Source organism: Protomyctophum parallelum, assembly GCF_964188405.1.
Source record: "Protomyctophum parallelum genome assembly, chromosome: 4".
NCBI lineage: Eukaryota > Metazoa > Chordata > Actinopteri > Myctophiformes > Myctophidae > Protomyctophum > Protomyctophum parallelum.
Window position 1 is genome coordinate 14943132 of NC_139700.1, and position 19396 is coordinate 14962527.

The window sequence follows — 19396 nt, forward strand, 5'->3', positions numbered from 1 at the left end:
GCTATTGCAACTTGAATCTCGTGTATACTTTATGTTGACTGAATAATGAATATAAAATTTGATCCCAGAGTGTGGTTTTGCTTTGATGAAGTTGGAATGGCAGCGATACCGAGTCAAGACTAGACTTTAAGGGCCATTGACTAAGGTCAATTAGATAGTCAGTGTTACCCAGGCTTCGTGGAGGACTGACAGTCGGCCAGGTAGTCATTAGTAGTCACTGGTCAGTGGGTCTGGAACGCCCTGAGGATCTGCCGATCTGCCTGGTAACTTCTGGTAAGTGGCTCTCATTGCAAGCTGTCGCAACGCTGTGAATTGATTGGCATAAATGTCAGTCATTAATAAGGCATGAGGCAAGCTCGACTTTCACCAACACCTGCCGCTTGTGTTTCACCTGTGGCGAGCTGAGCAGGAAGGAGGACAATTAGACAGGAAATGGAAGGTGAAACACGGTTTACCTCATTTTGGTTGAGCGATAGTCGTTACACGGACAAATTCCTCCCTTTAGACTTTGGTTGCATTTTATTTGGTTTGAATGCTCAGGCCTAATGACATGACGCACAGTCTCTGCGATGAGAAATGTAGAGCTTGAGAGTCTGTGTGATATCAAAATGTTGACTCTATTGGGCGGGGAGAGAGACCTGATATGAGATCTGGCTGCAGAGCTGATAGGAAAAAGCTCTCGTTTACCCCGTAATTGTGGAGAATAGGTCAGTGACTGGCACAACTAGCACACTCATTTAACATTGACCAGGATAAAAACAATGGACTCATCATGGCCCTAATTGCAATGTATTCATTGCAATTAGAATTTTGAAAGGTTTTCCAAGTCAATTAAAACATAACATTCCTGTTTGTTACAATAGAGGAGTGAATTCCTGAAATGAGATCAAACTTATGTCTAGTAGTAGTTTATAACGAAATGTCCTGCAAATGATCTACTTTCCATTGTGCATGCACGGGCATGCTGGTTGTCATTAAACATTGCAGAGCTCTGTGCATGTAATGCTTTTAATCACATATTGGTGATAGTGCTGTCAACAACCAACAACAATAAAGTAATATGATAAGATTCACAACACTGATATGGAAGTAGTAGCACGTACGCTGCTGGGAAACTCTAAATCTGTTCCAGCCCTCAGATTGGTTGGGCAGCATAGAGCAGACTGCTCTAGATGCCAGCTTTGCCAATGAACTTTTAAATTAAATGCTCTTGCATTGTGTTTATTATTTTGTATTATTTAAATAAAGTAAAACAAGGTCTCAAGCAATGACCTAACTATGCATGCAGTTTGTCTAAGAAGAACTCACTGTGAAACCCTAGTTTTCTTAACTTTCATTTTACTTATTCATGTCACTTCCTTATTGCCCTGCAGGCTACTTTAAAACAACAAATCAGCCTCTCCTTTTCTCTATCTTATCAACGTTAGTGTTGTTAGCAGCAGGGTGGATTTCAGGTCAGTGTTATTTTCATTGTAATTTATTTGCACACACACACACACACACACACACACACACACACACACACACACACACACACACACACACACACACACACACACACACACACACATACACACATACATGACACCTTTACAATTGAGGCAAATTTATGGCATACACTGCATCTGTATCGGCATTTAAGTACCGTAGCAACATAATGTTGTTTTTGTCATTTTTCTGAAAATTTAGGCCAGGATTTAGAAGGCATTTTTAGAATCGGCCTCAGGTCTAAATGGATAGTGTAGCCTACTGTAAAATAATTTCATTTATCTATCTGTCTACACATCAGGTACTACAGGAAATGTGGTGCTGTGCAGATTTGTCCATACTGCGTCTAACTAACGTTCCTGGTACAATAGGACAACAAACTAGCAGCATCAGAGGTCCCAACACCACTGCTCTATATATCTTTCTGTGGCTCCAGATGATCCCTGTGCTTTAGACCCGCTGCTTACCTGTCTGTCTAGCATCAAATGTTGGATGAGTGAGAACTTTCTCAAGCTAAATGAGGATAAGACAGAAGTTCTCATAATCGGTTCTAGTGAGCAGAAAGAATCAATATTAAGCAGACTTGGCAACCTGACTGTAGAAAGTAACAGTACAGTAAAGAACCTGGGGGTTATTATCGATTCCGAATTGAATTTTAATTCACACATTAATCATGTTACCAAGATTGCCTTTTTTCACCTTAGAAATATTGCACGAATCAGAGCGTGTCCTTGGACGATGCAAAAACGCTAATCCACGCCTTTGTTTTTTCTCGGCTTGATTACTGCAATGCACTTTTTTCAGGACTGCCTAAGAAAACAACTGACAGATTACAACTTGTCCAAAATGCAGCAGCCAGAGTTTTAACTAGAACTAAGATGAGAGAACATATTACTCCAGTTTTGGCATCACTGCACTGGCTTCCGGTTGTTTTTAGGATTGATTTTAAAATTATTTTACTTGTCTATAAAGCTCTCAATGGTCGCACCTTCCTACCTACATGACTGCCTGCCTAAATATGTCCCAAACCGCCCGCTAAGGTCTTCCACTGCTGGCCTGCTCGCTTTGCCTAAAAAAATGGCAATTAAAAAATACGGGGAAGCAGCTTTTTGCTTCTACGGGCCGTCGGCATGGAACAAGCTCCCTCTGTACCTTCGTCAGGCAGCCTCTGTAGACATTTTTAAAGCTCAGCTCAAGACCCACTTCTACAACATTGCTTTTAATTGATCTTTTAGTTGTTTTTATTTTAGTTTTTGTTATTCATGTCCTCACTGTATTGCATTACTCTCGTTGCCTTGCTTTTCTTCTATTCTCCATTGTTCTGTAAAGCACTTTGAGCTGCATTTCATGTCATGAAAGGTGCTATACAAATAAAGTTTTATTATTATTTTATTATTATACTGTATAACATTGAGCCAACAGCCTGTGGACGGTATAGCACAATCATATTTTATGAAGGCGTATGAGATACCCAATGCATATACCATAAAATCTCCAAAAATCTGCTATTTCTGGTGAGCGACATCATCGTGTGAAGAAATTAGGCTTTACAGCACTGCATTTAGCTCTGTTACATCTTGAAGACCGCATAAAATCCAGATATTGTCAGGAGAGGTTAAGAAGCCACAGACATGCAACATACATCGTAATATCATGCAATATCTCAGTAATATCATCATGATAACATTGATGAGGAAGTAGCACGTTGCTGCTGGGAAACTGCCTTCACTGCTCTTTAACCCTACAAATCTGTCCCTGCCTCTGATTGGTTGGGCTGGATAGAGTACTAAAAGAGTGGACTGCATGCCAGCATTGCCAAGACACTTTGAAGTGAAAAGCCATTTGTGTGGCCATTTATTTTGCTTTATAAGTTAATTATTATTATTTGAAATGATGTAAAACAAGGTCTCAAGCAATGTGAGACCTTACTGCATTTTGTCAGACGAATCTTACAGCTGGACGCAGGGTTTTGTTTTCAAAGGAGACGCAGGGTGAAACAATGGGATTCTAATAGCTTTTCCATATTTGGGATAGTTGTAGTTTATCGTTCTTTAAAACACATCAGTCTCTACTTTTATCTATAGTCAGCTTCAGTGCTGATAATATCAGCACGTGGATTTCAGGTCAGTGTTACAACAGTATTTTATTTTTTTCGTTTGTGATGAACAAACAAAAGGAACGTATACTTTATTGCATTCATATTAAATATATACAGTATGTGTGAAGAAATAATTAGATTAAATACATCATGAATGGGATGACAATTTCCTTTGAAGATAACGATCTCTTTATAATATGTACTTTGACATTCCATATCTGTACACCATGATGCACCACGATAGCCGAGTGTGTGTGTGTGTGTGTGAGTGAGGTTTCATTTCGCACAAAGGAAGTTAAACGACCTGTCTAGTATTATGTGAATACATTTTCGAGTTACTTTACTTCTGGAATTAATTTGACATTGGATACATGGCCACAGACATGCCCTGCAAGGATCAGTTAGCCCCTTGTATCTGTAACATATAACTTGTTCTTAAACTCAACAGAACAAAGGAAGATATACTCCAACTCGAATATGATCATGCATGAGACGTCCCAGTACCATGTGGAGGTAAGACCTGCTGTGTTCCTCTCGGGACACAAACCTAAGCATTGATTTAACTTTCAATCTTAAGTCTGTGCTGTGTTCTCATAGTGGTCTGGAAAATAAATGACTTTTTTTCTTCATATTCCCGTTAGTACATAGTACCTGTATGCCTATACTGTATGTACCTCTACAAGGATTAAAAAAGCTGATGAAAAATGCATATTTAGATTACAAGTAAATATTGCCCACCTGTATAGGAAACTAAGATTGTGTTTTATGAACTGGTATTATAATTATTATGAGAAAAGTATTAATCTAAAAACAAATCATTTAATATTATGTCTAGTGTGACTGTATAACACATAATCTTATGGACATCTCTGAGAAACGTGGTCATGGCAATTATGTTAGCAGTTATGGAAAAGTCATTGAAAACAGCTGATGAAAGCGTGTGTTTTGGGCTTCAGGGTACACGGTAATACGGCATGATGTCATGCACATGTGTTTCTGGCATGATGAGATACTGTACCGTCAAAATGATGTAATGCGGCGTAAAATACATTCACATGCTCCTAGAATTGTATAACGTCATGTATTGCACGTCTATATATCCATTCTTTGCACATGGTTTACTGTCTCTAAATTCTAAATAAAGCAAAGACAGCAAAAGCCATCTTCAAAGAAAATATGTATCAAAACAATAAGGTGATGAAGAGAATAGCTTTTTAATTTGGGAAACGTTTAAACTAAAAGCAGAGCACTTAAAGGTTTAAAATGCATTTTCTATCTTGCCTATTGACACAACACTGGTTTGATGTCTTGATTGCCTTTCATTTGCTGGACCTGTGTTGTAATAAAGCAATCAGGGCAGCTGATTACAGAAGTTTCAGAACTAGAGGGAAGCAGGTGCATCAACCGGTGAAGCCCCAACTAACTGTTGAACTATGTACTATGTCCATAATGGACTGGATTTGACCAAGTGGCCGTCACACACATTATCGCTCATGTTTACACATAATCACACAGATAACCAGTAGAGCTACATGGACATGCAACATGTCTCTCATATCAGGCTATATAATAGTTTCAGTTGTCTAGATCAGTGGTTTTCAACCCTTTTCGTATCAAGGCCCACTATTTATTCAGCATTTGAGCCACGGACCTGGATTTTATGACATTTATCGTCTCAGACACAAGACTTAGAATTAGGGGTGCACGATTATGAAAGTATGACCGATATCTGATCTCTGATTATTTGCAGGGTCATATCTGCCGATACCGATTCTGACCAATTCCGATATTTTACAGAGGACCACAATGGAAACAAGCCAAGGCCTTAGGGACTTGGCCCAAAGCCTGTTAATAAATATTCAATGAATCAATAAATAGCCTATACTCTTTTCCAAGTGTCTGTATTCACAACTGACTATACTATAATGAATGAGATGAGTACACAAATTAAATGTAGAAAAATGTAAAGTTTTTTTTTCATATTTGATTTGGCTTTTGTTCTAGGCTAGAGGTACTAGAAACCTTTGATTTATATTGAACTCAGTGGTGATTTTTTTTAATTTTTATTTATTTTTTGCTGGTGAAAATTGATTAAATAATCTGGATTATTTTGAGACCGTTCCAATACCGATATGGCATTTTTATGGACAATTCCGATTATGCTACCTATACTATTATATCGTGCATCCCTACTAGAATATTTTGTTGTCGTTGGATAAGAGTTTGTCCACAATTCCATGCTGTATTGATGTGGTACCATAGGAGAGATAACAGGCAAACGTCTAATTGTGTAGACTTCTTGTAAGTAATGCAGATGTTTAACAATCATTTTACTCTTGAGAGTGTAAAATGAAACCAAATGGACCCATACATTTGGTTTAATGTTATACTCTCAAGAGTTAAAGATCTATAAGAGTTCATTTGGTTACCAACTCTCCATCATTTAGCCGGGGACCACCTGGAACCTCTTCAAGGACAGCTGGTTGTCCCCGGACCAAATGGTTGAAAACCACTGGTCAATTCATCTACTTTACCTGTGAGATGTGCAGTAAATCCAACTTAATATTAAATATTAGTCAATATTAGTACAAATGACAGCGTCCTTACAGGCATCCATGCATTTAGATTTAGACATTTCTTTTCCCCAAGGCTATATTTTGGGAATTTCTAGTGACAGTAAGTGGAGGGACAGGAAGAGACAGTGTGGATGACATGTGAGCCACCAGGCGTGCACCCCTCCTGCTGGGTGTTTGTTGCATCCACCTGGTCAATAAATTCCTAATTCAACAAGATAAATTACAAGATATGCCAGGTGAATGCAATTAATGTGGAATTTATGCAAATAGGTTAGAAGGAAAATGGAACCACTGCAGCAGAATTCCACAGGCACTTGGTACACCACCTTGTGATGATTCAAAGCTTGTCTTTCTGACTATCCAAATTAAGTCTGTCTGTCTGTCTGTCTGTCTGTCTGTCTGTCTGTCTGTCTGTCTGTCTGTCTGTCTGTCTGTCTGTCTGTCTGTCTGTCTGTCTGTCTGTCTCTCTCTCTCTCTCTCTCTCCCCCCCCCCCCCCCCCCCCCCTCTCTCTAATTTCCCCCCAGCATCTCTCTACCTTTATGATGGACAAGGCGGAGTCCATCACCACAGTGGATGATGCCATCAGGAAGCTAGTCCTGCTCGATTCCAAAGACAAGATCTGGACACAGGAGATGCTGCTGCAGGTCAGCGACAAGGCTGTCCGTCTGCTGGACTGTGACACACAGGTATGAGACTAAAACACACTACACGTCTACTACTAACCAAAATAAATATTGTCCCAGCTGAAAACGCACAGCGCTCCCTAAAGTCACACTCCTGACTTACTGTAAATAGTACTCCCACAGAGAAATAAACGCCTCTTGGGCACAGCCCCATCTTGTCTTTATTTTATTGAAAGAGATAGCAGGTTTGAGGGAGACTGGGTAGAGCAGTGACAACCACACATTTTTGCATTATACACAAGTTTACAACTATACAAAAAGCTATGAATTTACTATATTGTAGTGAACCCCAGAAAGAGCGAGCCCTCTGAGGGAGATAGCTCAATTGGTGGAGCTGGGGTTAGATGCGCGAAAACCAAAAACTATAAATGAACCCTAAACATATATATTTTTAACATTTTATTTGCCATTTGTAAAAGTAAGAATAAACATTTACAGAGCGATAATCGGTGGTAGGTTACAGAGTAGAGACTATAGAGGATATTTTTCGAAGAAGAAGAATACGGATGTGCCTTGATATTTTGACTTTTGTGTACATTTGGCACAATTGATTGATGACAGGAGAGAACAGCGGGTGATAGTTTACCTGGTCGCTTTCGACTCCAAAGTCCAAACACAAATGCAGTGACTTTTTGTCATTTGAATCGCTGGCAACTGCATTGTGGAGAAATGAAAGCGAGCAGTCATGCTTATCTCACCCCAATAACAATGACAAAGACTATATGTAAGACTACACTATGTAATATAGTCTATATGTAATATAATACAGCCTCAATGAAGGCAGATGCATTTCATAAAATGGCTTATTGCTTGGTTTATAGTCATGTCTGACAACCATCTGCATTCACCAATTATAGTTGTTTTTACACAAATGTCTTCTGCATACCCTGTGTGTGAACAGAGCTCCCATTGAAGCCCAGTCACGCCAAGGTGCCTTTTTTGCTTGCGCATGTCACATTTTGAACCGGAAGTAGTTTGTTTTGGAGTTTATAAATTGATTTTTATATAGTTTTTCTGTTGTCAATCATAACCTCCATTTTACTTACATTCATCCAAAGGAATGTTATATGTAAAGGCATGTTATACACAAAATGATCATGGAGTGAATTAATGATAGAAGAAGAACTACTCCTTTAACCTACTCCTTTAAAAATGTTTTTTGATGCACACAAAAGCCAAGAGTAAAAGTCTGAAACAATTTAAACAAAACACTTTTTATGGCTTGGCATCATAGGAAAAGCTATAAAACAATATAGAATATATTTTCTGGGGGAAAAAAATCACAACTGAAATTACAGCCCACACTTAAGAGATTCATGAGAATAAAAATTAGATGGTTATAGGTTCACGTCATAACATGGATCTCGGACATTAAATAGTCTGTGCCCGGTATATTCAAGTCCAAAAGCCAATTAAGCAATCTCAATGTCCAGTGTCAATGATCATTTTACAGACCATTTACAGTAATTATGAACTCACAAAGTAACTGAATAAAAAATAATCTCCCCCAGCCAATTCATGTGAAGTGAATCTTGTTGTGTTTTGCGGTTTTCAAAGATGATCATGTTCTGGGATAAACAATCTCGGAGCAAACAAACAGTGGAGACTTTTAGGGGTTCATCTTCGTCATCCACTCTAGCACACCAGGTGCACATATAATTACAAAACAATACTACAAAATAAAGGTACAAGTGTAAGGTAAACTCTATCTGGAAATAAGAAACAAGGATTAGAAAATACTAGAAAACTAGAAAATCACGGGAAAACAGTAAAGTAAAACACTAAGTAACTAAAAACCAAGGAACACATGAAAAAGAACATGTCACAGAATGTGTCAGTAACTAGGGATGTTAATCATTAATCGATTAATCGATCAATTAAACGTAACATTTAACAATTAATCGAAAATACTGCGGTTCTATCTATTCTATTGGGCGGTTTTCTGAATGTAATGCTGTCTTCCCACACACGTGGCCGAGAACGTCTCTGCTTTTGCATGTGATGTGACAGACAAGACAGTGCACTTTTACTTTCATTTTATTCCTCATAAAAGATGCCATTGCCTGGGCCCTGTATCTCAAATGGTCAAATTAATATTCCCTATCATCTCGTGTAGGAAGAGTTGGAGAACTTCCCCCTCTCTACCGTTCACGTCTGTCAGACGGTGCTGAACCAGACACGCTATCCCTCTATACTGCTGTTTGTGTGTCAGGACAACGAGCAACAGAGGCCAGATGTCCACTTCTTCCACTGTGATGAGGTGGAGGTAGGTCTGTCTGTCTGTCTGTCTGTCTGTCTGTCTCCCTTTTGACTGATAACTGTCCATTTAAACTCTAGACGGGCCTGCCCCAATGTTATTTGTGCAGCCGCACCTGGCAGCCGGCGACAACTAGAGTTCTTCTCAACAGGCCCGAAAATTAAGGCCCGGCCCTACCTCATCACACCCTGTACACTCAAGACACTGCCCCCGCTGCCACCCTTAGATCTCCATATATGGAGCTGACCTGTTCTGACATTCCATATGTTGATCTGACCTCATCAAACCCTGTACACTCAAGACATGCTCCATATTATGGTCAGTGCATGCACGCCCTCAGGCGTCTTACTGGTATACACATACTGTAAGTACTGCAAGTTATAACCGTGTTCATTCCTTTCAGGCCGAGATGGTTCATGCAGACATAGACAGTGCCATAGGAGACAACAAACATGGAAAGAAAATGAGGCCACAGACACTGAAGTGAGTGGTCTGGATACTGTATGGCGTATGCCCTCTCTCTCTCTGTCTCTCTCTCTCTCTCTCTCTCTTTCTCTCTTTCTCTCGCTTTCACCCTCTCACGCAAACATGAACTAGCTCATGCGTGCACACAGTACACACCCACAAATTGCACTGAACTGTCTTTGACGACACTTGAGCTGACTGACGGTTTGGATGTCTCCCATTCCTCCAGGATGAACCAGGAGAAACTGAAGTACCACAGAGAGACTATCATCCCTCCCTCCACCCCCAAGGGCCCAGCCCTTGGTGCAAAAGGTCGAGTTGCTGCCATGAGCATGCAGGGTGAGAGAGCACGCACACACACACATGCATGCACAAGCACGCACCCACGCACACAACACCCAATTGCTTTATTTGACATTACGAAAACGTCTGCACCATGACATGAAATAAAAGCAACTGGGTAAAATAAACGTTCTTCTCCACAAATACCTTTTTTCTTCGCTACAGATGGAGACTTTGAAAAACTGGCCCAGTGCATCGAGAAGGACGTGGTGAGTTTCCTTCCTCTCACTCATTGGCCTGTCATCATTTACATGTTGAAAAAGTTCATAAATGTTCTAAATCACATTTTCAGAACATTGCAGAAATAGCAGATCTACAAGCTCACAATGCGTTTGATGCAACCCGTTGTGAGCATATTTGTCTCCACCAGGCCGAAGGCATGGGGAGAGAGTATGTTTTTCACTCCGTCCGTCCGTGTGTCCTTGTGTCCGTGTGTCCGTCCATCTGTCTGTGAACAGCTAATCTCTGGCACCGTTGGCTTGATCTTAGCCATACTCTGCACACACACTCCCTGAATGCCAGAGCTGAACCTCTTCCCCAACGTTTTCACATTGGCCTGTTATAGCGCCACCAGGAGGCCGCTTTGTGCAAAACAAATGTTTTGACAGTACACCTACAGATTTTGTCCAAACATCACGCAAATTGGTACACAGTCTCTCTAGAGCCATTCAACGAAACGGGTCTTTAAGATTTTTCAGAGTGCTCCGTTTCAAACAAAATGCTACAAATCATGGACACATCGTGTGATTTCCGTGAAATTTTGCACGCACAATACCACTAGGCCGAGGAAGAAATGCCACTTATTTTCAACTCAGCCTCGTGGTGGCGCTATAACTGACCGATTTGTGTTTTTACCTATAACTGCACCGATCTGTGTAAAACCTTGTATGCACACTCCCTAGAGGCCACATCTGCTCTTTATAGCGCCACCAGGAGGCCGACATGTGTAAAACACATTTTCTAATATTACTCCTTCCAAATTTCATGTGATCATGTGATTTGTTTTATTTCTCATAATTATCCATCCTGATTGGCTACGATTGGCTTCTAAAGTTTTCAGGAGTAGCCCGTTTTGTACAAATCGCCACAACTCCTCAACGCAGCGTCCGATTGCGGTGAAACTGTGCGTGCCTATTCCCACTAGGCTGAGGAAGAAATGCCACTTGACAGTTTTCAAATCAGCCTCATGGTGGCTCTACAACAGGCCAAGTCACGACACACACACACACACCTGCACCTGGCTCGCTGATAACAAACTATCCTTACACCTGGGAAAAACTGAATCCATTCTCTTCGGATCAAATAGTAATCTCAGCAAGGCTAACCAAGGCTTCTTGGTTAGAGTGGGTGACAATATTATCACACGAAAAGATGAAATTACCTACCTAGGTTCCATCCTGGAGGCTAATCTTTCCGGGGTTAAAATGGTCACCAACGTAATCAAAAAAGTCAATCAAAGAACAAGATTCCTTTACAGGATCTCCTCACTGGTCAACAAAAACACCTTGAAGACCTTAACAGGAGCCCTCGTACAAGGTTGCATGCACCTCTTGGTACCACAGCACCTCAAAGGCCCTTAAAACAAGGCTCCAGACCTCCCAAAACAAACTGGTCAGGCTCCTACTTGGCCTCACCAAACAAGGGACTAAATTATTTTCGCTCCTATGCCACCAAAATGTGGAACGCCCTACCAGCAGTCATTAAGACATGTGAATCCCTTGACTCCTTCAAAACCGCTCTCAAAGGACACCTACGGACGGCTGCAATTCGAAACTGGCCCCCGTAAAATCTGAATCCCCCCACCGCCCCCTCCCCCCTTTTCCCTCACTGTATATGTTTATTTTCCCTTTTTACCTCCATTATGATGAATTCCTGTTCTGTTCTTTGACTATATTGAAGTGTCTATTTGTACGTCTCTAAATGTTTTGATGAATTGAACATGGTGGACCCTCTTGTAAACAAGTGTAATGCTTAATTGGGTCGTCCACTCACAGTTAACAGTCTTTGTATTGAGTTTGTGCTTGAAATGTACTGTAATTCTGCAAACTGTAATAAATATTTAAATCAATCAAACACACACACACACACACACACACACACACACACACACACACACACACACACACACACACACACACACACACAAAACCCCAAACAAACATTTTTATATTACTCCTAAACATTTTGCCAAACATCACACACACTCCTATCCTCCTGGTGGAGACCTGTGCCCAGAACTAGTTTTTAAATAGTTTGAAAGTATAAGATTATTAAACATGTGACATATAATTTATTTACATTACTTTGTGCACAAAGCCTAAAAGGAAAAATCACAATAATTACTTTGACAATTAATTGTCAAGTAAAAATGTCGATGACAGACCTACTCACTCATGTTGCTTGAGCTCACAGAGCACATCCAGTGGTCGCTGGGGCAAGACAAAATAAGTAACAGATAAGAAAAGAAAGCATTTGTTCACAGTGCAATAATCAGGTACGCAACATGGCCTTCATCAGGTGGTGAAGGCTAGGTTGCATGGAAGAAAAGGTTGTGTGCCTGATAATTGCACAGTAAACGTTTTTTTTTCAGAGCTACAGCTGTGTGCGTACGTCTTCTTTTTTATTCACTAAATCCTAAAATAAGCTGTCATGACTTCAGTCAGCTCGTCATACTGAACCGCAAAGCCTCAGGATTCGGTTCCTGTCAGATTAACCATTCTAAAGCCTTATTAAGCCTACACTCTGTTCTGCCTTTAGCAAATTCTCAACTGTGCCCTGGATGATATCGAGATCTTCGTGTCACGCCTGCAGAAGGCGGCAGAGGCGTTTGCGCAGCTCAAGCAGCGCAACAAGAGTAAGAAGAACAAGAAGAAAGGACCAGCAGGTCTGTCTGCCTTTCTTCTTATGCGGTGGCTTGAGCTCAGTGGCAATATGTCCATATTGTCCACTCTCCTGTGTTGTTGCTATGCTCTTCACTATACTTCACCGTGTCCCGAGACACCTTTATCCAGTAATATCTGGCTGGGTAGAGGGGGGGATGGACATCAGCATGCCTTGTGCAATGAGGAAGTACCTGTGCACAGCGTGTAGGTGTCTCTGATGGTAGAGCTGGGCGATATGGACAAAATCAGATATCATGATATTTTGACAAAATACCTCGTTATTGCGATGATAATTTCCAAATGGAAAAACGGAGGATGATGATGATGATTCCGGGGATGATTATTGGTGCTTTCAACCAGTTACACTGAGAACTTTGATAAACAGAAATGCCTCTATAATAACTAAGTGGCTTAAGGCAAATAATAGAACAGTGGGAACAGTCAGGTAAGTTCAGAAAGTTATCTCACTTTACTGTAATGCAGATTTTAAAAACAAAGGAAAGAAAACCCATATCATGATATTATGATTTCCAATTTCCGATATTTAGTCTCATATCTTATATCGATATAATATCGATATATTGCCCAGCCCTGCTGACTCACTCTCTGGCCAAGAAGGCAAAGCAGGAACATGACTATAACCAAACACCTACGTCCAACTTGAAAACATAATTTATCTCAGTGTCCAATGACTGGACGCACTTTGCAGCTTGGCTAAACAAGTGAAAACCACGGTTCTCCCCTGTCCGTCTGTGTTGTGGTGACGGCTGGTAACCCTGGAAGCTTTGTGTGGTCATTGTTGTCTTTCTGCTGTGTTTGTTTACAGAGGGCATGCTGACCCTGCGAGCCAAACCCCCCTCCGAGGCAGAGATCATTGATAGCCTGCAGAAACTCAAGCTGTCTTTCAACCTCTTGGTGAGATCTTACAGCTTACCCCATGTTACCGTCCACTACCGACCACAACACTCATGTTGTACTTCGACTTACATAGACTACTTATAATGACAAATAACAAAATAATAATAATAATAACATATACTTAACTTAACTTATACTTGCTTATAATGCATTTGAATCAGCTTATAACACTGAATAATTATGTGAGAAAAAGAGGTTGCGCATCAGCAATGGTTTTCAGTGGAGTGCTAAACCCAACTCCAGTATACATCCAAACATAGGAAATGTATTCAAAAAGGTAGCACATCCAACGGTATAATCATTGGTTATGGTCACTCACAAATACTCATAATATACTAATATACAAATACTAATAATGCTTTCTAACAATAATCAGCATTTTTCATAATGACCTATACGGTCAATTATTATAACTAGTCCTTACCCGTTCTGAATATATGAACAGCAAATGATGTTCAGTGTGGGTAATGTGTTGTAATAGATCACATTACTGATAGGGGGGAACGGGGAATTGTTTACAGATGGTCTTGGGAAGTTAGGTTGGGCACAAAAGTAGGCTAATTAGTAGGCTACTGTAGTTTCTTTTGCAAGAAAATGCTGCAGTACAATCATAAGTATACCATTGATAGCTTGGTATTGTGGCTGCTTTGGAGAGGTTATCCTTTAAGATGAATAATCAGTTGGATAAATATGATTTGAAGTGGAACGTGTTCCTCAGTCATGTTGCAGGTCCTTTGGTGTGATCCATGGTCAGGCAATGCCCTTTTGCTTGTTTATTGTATTAATATACATAGTCCTTACCCGTTGTATGGACTATTGCCCCCCATAAATATATTTAATTGCTCTTCATTTTAACTTGTATAATATATTTGTGTCTTTTTTGTGTGAATAGAAACAGCACTATAACATGAAAATATTTGTATAAATGCATGGTAGGGAAATGTTTTCATGGCAAGGACTGTAAAATGTACACTTATTAGCCCACAGACCCCCATTTGAAAAGTATGAAAGACCCCAGTTTGACATGCAGCACAGAAAGTATGGGCTGTCGCACAGGTATTCCCAAATGTACAGTGTGGGTAATGTGATGTAATATATCATATTATTGATATATGTATTTTGAGGAAGAATTGCTTTAATATAGACTTGTTCACTGGAAATGGAAAAACAGTACATCATAGTCATACATAGAACTGAAAGTCTCAAACAGTCATTGTCATGTTAGTAGTGTAGTAATTGCATTTATGGGGAGATGAGTTGTTCAGTACCCCCCTGGTGGCCGCGGGGGGTACTGCGACCTGGGTTGGATTATAATTTCATATAAATGGGTGATGTAAAAACAATATCTGTACAGTAAATATGACAGTTGCGTCGGTAAAAAGTAGCCTAGCTGGATTGTGGGAGCGTGCAGATTTATTTTGGCATGGAGAGATGTGTTCTAATAGTGTGGCTCGGTCGGAGATAGACCACGGACAAATAAACAGGTTTTTATTCACTAATAAATTCATTATTAATCTTATTGGAAAAATGGCTTCGTTAAGACCTCCATATTATTATGGTCAATGCCTGTGTGAAAAGTGGGAGCGATTGGTGCAGGCAATGAGGAGATAAGTGTTTGTTTCTGACAGACAGACAGACAGACAGACAGACAGACAGACAGACAGACAGACATTCGCTCGTTTATAGTATGATTTTCTATAATCTCTCTCTCTCTCTCTCTCTCTCTCTCTCTCTCTCTCTCTCTCTCTCTCTGCCCCCTGCAGGCAAAACTGAAGAAGCACATCCAGAATCCAAGTGCAGCTGAGCTGGTACATTTCCTCTTTGGGCCTTTGGAACTGGTGAGGCACAAACAGAGCTGTTCGTCACACTCAAGCCTGCTTCAGTGACAAAGTGTTGTGCAACATGACACTGCAAACCTAAAGACACTTTGACACTGAAGCATGTCTGCTTGTTGTCACAATGGTAAATGGGTCATAATGATCTAACAGCTGGCAACACTGTGATATATATATATATATCATTCATGATGGTTTTCCTTAATAAAGTCAACACTATCCATTCTCCACTTAGACAAACAACGTATCTGTGTCAGTGAATACTAGAATGTGGGCCTAGCCTATAGTCAAAGTACTTAGTACTAAAGAATTGTCACAGTTTATATGCCTTGCCTATACTGACACCACACAGCACACCCACAGTCATCCTGCGGCTTTTTGGACCGGTTCTAAAAAAAAAAATCTGAAAAGTTTTCTGAAAAACCTATGTTTCTATGTTAGTGGTGCTCAACCGTTTACCGTTTACCGTTACAGAATTATCTGTATTTGGCCACAGAACTGAAAATATGTTTTTCCAGGGACCCCCCCCCCCCCCCCCCCCAGAAGCAAAGATTTGACCTTCGCTCTGAAAGAATAAATATTCAAAGATTTGCGCCATATTTTCACGATTTTTCAAAAATTAAGTATAACATAATGCTTAAAAAAACACCAAAAGGGGTTCCCGTCCTGAATGGGTTAAGGCTTTTATGCTGCAGCTCTCAGCTCTACCACAGGTGCGACCACACTTACGTAACACACACATTTGATTCCTCATTATTCTACCACGCCTGGATAGTGCTGGATAGAAACACAAAGGAGCACTGCACAGATGGTGACATTGATCCACAATGGACCTATCGAGCTTCTCTGATAAGGTGAAGATAAATTGAGACTTGATGTACGTACTTACAGGTCCTATGGCGTAGTCCGAAAATATGATATATGATCACTGTACAGTGAAAACAGTTTGAAAACACCGCTCTGGATGGGGGGGGAGTGACGTGCTCTCGCCAGAAAATCGAACCAGGGCTTTGAGGCGAGCGAAGCAGAGACTGCAGGAGTTCCGAAAATAAAATAACCAAATTAAAGGAGAATTCCATACTAAAAGGCTTTCTTACCTTTCTTTGTAGTTGTTACGTCCCCATCAAAGAGGTCCAGGTGTTATTTTGTGCAAAAGCTCCTTATTGGCTATTTCCCCTACCATAAGCCCTAAATGAATTGCATTGAATTGAATGGGATGTATGGGGTGTTGTGCTAATTCGCTTATTTCCATCGCTCAAAATGATATATTTTTTGTATATATCCTCTCTTCATAATGTAAATAATAACCCAAGCGGCAAACTTTACTACTTATTTTGATGGAAATAAGCGAATTAGCACAACACCCCATACATCCCATTCAATTCAATGCAATTCATTTAGGGCTTATGGTAGGGGAAATAGCCAATAAGGAGCTTTTGCACAAAATAACACCTGGACCTCTTTGATGGGGACGTAACAACTACAAAGAAAGGTAAGAAAGCCTTTTAGTATGGAATTCTCCTTTAAAGACTTCTCGATTTAAATACAAATTGACATGACGGAGGAAAGGGTTTGTGAGCGAGTGTTGATTATGTTTGACATTTCTAGTAGGATGGAAAGATCCTTTTTAGGACCTTCTATCGCTAGAGAGAGGCCCTCCAATTAGTGGAGGCTGTACCCCTCTCCCACCAACAGAGATCTGGGGCAAGGGGAAGGAGCCCTCTTTGTTTTGGGAGTCTTATTTTAGTTTTTATTGTACGTTTTGTTTTGCAAAGTTGTGATTGACGTATTTGCAGTGTGAGGGGAAAGAAAAGACAAGATGCAACATAACGATTTAAGGGTGGTGTCGTTAAATATTAATGGGTTAAATAGTCTAATTAAAAGATTTGTAATGAAGAAATTAACATACATTGAGATTACAAGAGGATATTACAAGAGTATAGAAATCAACAGGTCGACACTGACGATAATAATACTGGACATTCATGAATGGACTGGAATAGGTTGCTTGTTACAGTTGTTATTGATGAATATGAACCCTTACAGTGTGACTGCATTTGCATTTCTATGTTTATCTGCAAATTAAAAAAAAGAAAACACCACTCTGCCTCTCTCCGCCACTTGTTAGCAATGTTAGGCTAGCAGTTTCCATGAGACATTTGCTGTTGTAGTTATTAATTAATTTCTTTCTATCGAATATCTTAGTTATAATGAAATTGAGTTGACATGTTTTTTAGGGTAACTGTTGCATAATAAACAGTGTAGCCAGTTTCTTAATTAATTGAATACTTACTATAAATGTAATTCATGTAAGTCAGTAATTTAATTGAATACTTACTATAAATGTAATTCATGGAAGTCAGTAATTTGCGTGCACGCATAAGACATGTGTGTGTTCAGGTGCATGTCTGTGAGTGTGTGTACTGTATGTGGTGGACACACCTGCATTTGTTTATAGGCCTACTTTATGTTCTTTCATTTATCCTGACCCAACTGCATTGTGGGGGTTGTTTACTGTGTGAACCTTGTGTACAGGTGCTGCAGAGCTGTGGCAGCCCTGACCTGCCACGCTCAGTCATTTCCCCCCACCTATCTAAAGATGCTGTGGACTTTCTGAGAGGACATCTGACTCCTAAAGAAATGACCATCTTTGAACTGCTGGGGGAGGGATGGACCCGGTCCAGGTACACGGTGTTCCTCTGTTTGTCTAGATGCATTGGGGGGGGGGGGGGGTCTGAGAGGCTAGTATAGGTGTTACAATGTAAAATGTAAAATAGTGTAATACATCCAAGATAACTGAAATCTATTTTTCTGAGAATGTTACAAATCGCCCACGCCACAAAAAACGAAAACGCTAAAACTGATAAAAACTTTAACTAAACTAGCAAAGCCACTTTCATAAAAGAAAATGAATGAATGAATGAATGAATGAAAAATGCAAAACTATAATAACTTGGTTCATCACTCTGCAGAGCGGAATGGCCAAGGGACGAGTGTGCCCCTCCTTACTACCCCAGGTTCCGTAACGGCTGGGAGCCCCCAGTAGAGCTCTTCAGGACGGCTCCTTGGGAGACGGAGGGGCTGTCATCGGGACCCCCTCTGTCCCCCACCAGCCCAGGCTTCAGAAGACAGTCAGCGGATGAGGTAGGGCCAGTGGTTCTCAAACTTTTTAATTCCAAAAGACCACCATAACTCTGAGTGACAAAATACAATTAAATTAATTTAAAAAGTACAAATATCAAATCTATAGGCCATATCTGTAGTGTCTGTGATGGGTGCTCACAAAAGCTTTAAGATGTTAAAATAACATGTTTAAAATTGAAATATCCCTTGCTCAGAGACACCTCAACACAGGAGGTCAAATACTTGACTTATTGATTTTCTCTCCTTTTGTTTTTCCAGTTTTATGGAACTCACTCCTCAAGCTCTTCAAATGGGTAAGTTACATACTGTAACATACTTTCTAAATGTGAGCATGAAACACCTACTGTACTCTGACAAACATTATTTGACTATATTGTATCAAATTAACAGTTATCAACTTTGATCCAGTGTCAACCTCGACTATGCCTGGTCTGTTGGTGTATGAGCGAGATTAAGGGATATGTTGCAGACAGTACAAAACATATTTAGATATGTTGAATGCACACATGTTGGTTATGACCAGTTTAGGGAGGGGATGGTCCCTGTGAGGTACAGTGTGTTAGTGATGTACGGGTTGACCCGTTACCCGCAGGTGCCCGCGGTTTACAGGGATAGAGACTGAACCGGAGCGATAGCCCTGCCCCCCCGCTATTCATTTCAGTGGAAGTTTCTCAGTGGCGTTTTGAAGCACCCGGAAGAACGATCTA

General features: G+C 40.4%; 1 protein-coding gene across 3 annotated transcripts in view; it reads left to right on the plus strand.

Moving 5' to 3' along the window:
* eps8l2 (EPS8 signaling adaptor L2) overlaps positions 1-19396 on the plus strand; it is a 40494-nt gene that overhangs the window by 13137 nt on the left and 7961 nt on the right. For all 3 annotated transcript variants that reach the window (XM_083763001.1, XM_083763000.1, XM_083763002.1), the window contains 12 exons: positions 4035-4099; positions 6688-6849; positions 8963-9112; positions 9507-9586; positions 9798-9907; positions 10076-10119; positions 12668-12794; positions 13619-13707; positions 15474-15548; positions 18081-18229; positions 18518-18689; positions 18948-18982. In XM_083763001.1, the coding sequence (XP_083619127.1) occupies positions 4035-4099; positions 6688-6849; positions 8963-9112; positions 9507-9586; positions 9798-9907; positions 10076-10119; positions 12668-12794; positions 13619-13707; positions 15474-15548; positions 18081-18229; positions 18518-18689; positions 18948-18982 (1258 nt within the window). The remainder of the gene's footprint in view (positions 1-4034; positions 4100-6687; positions 6850-8962; positions 9113-9506; positions 9587-9797; positions 9908-10075; positions 10120-12667; positions 12795-13618; positions 13708-15473; positions 15549-18080; positions 18230-18517; positions 18690-18947; positions 18983-19396) is intronic.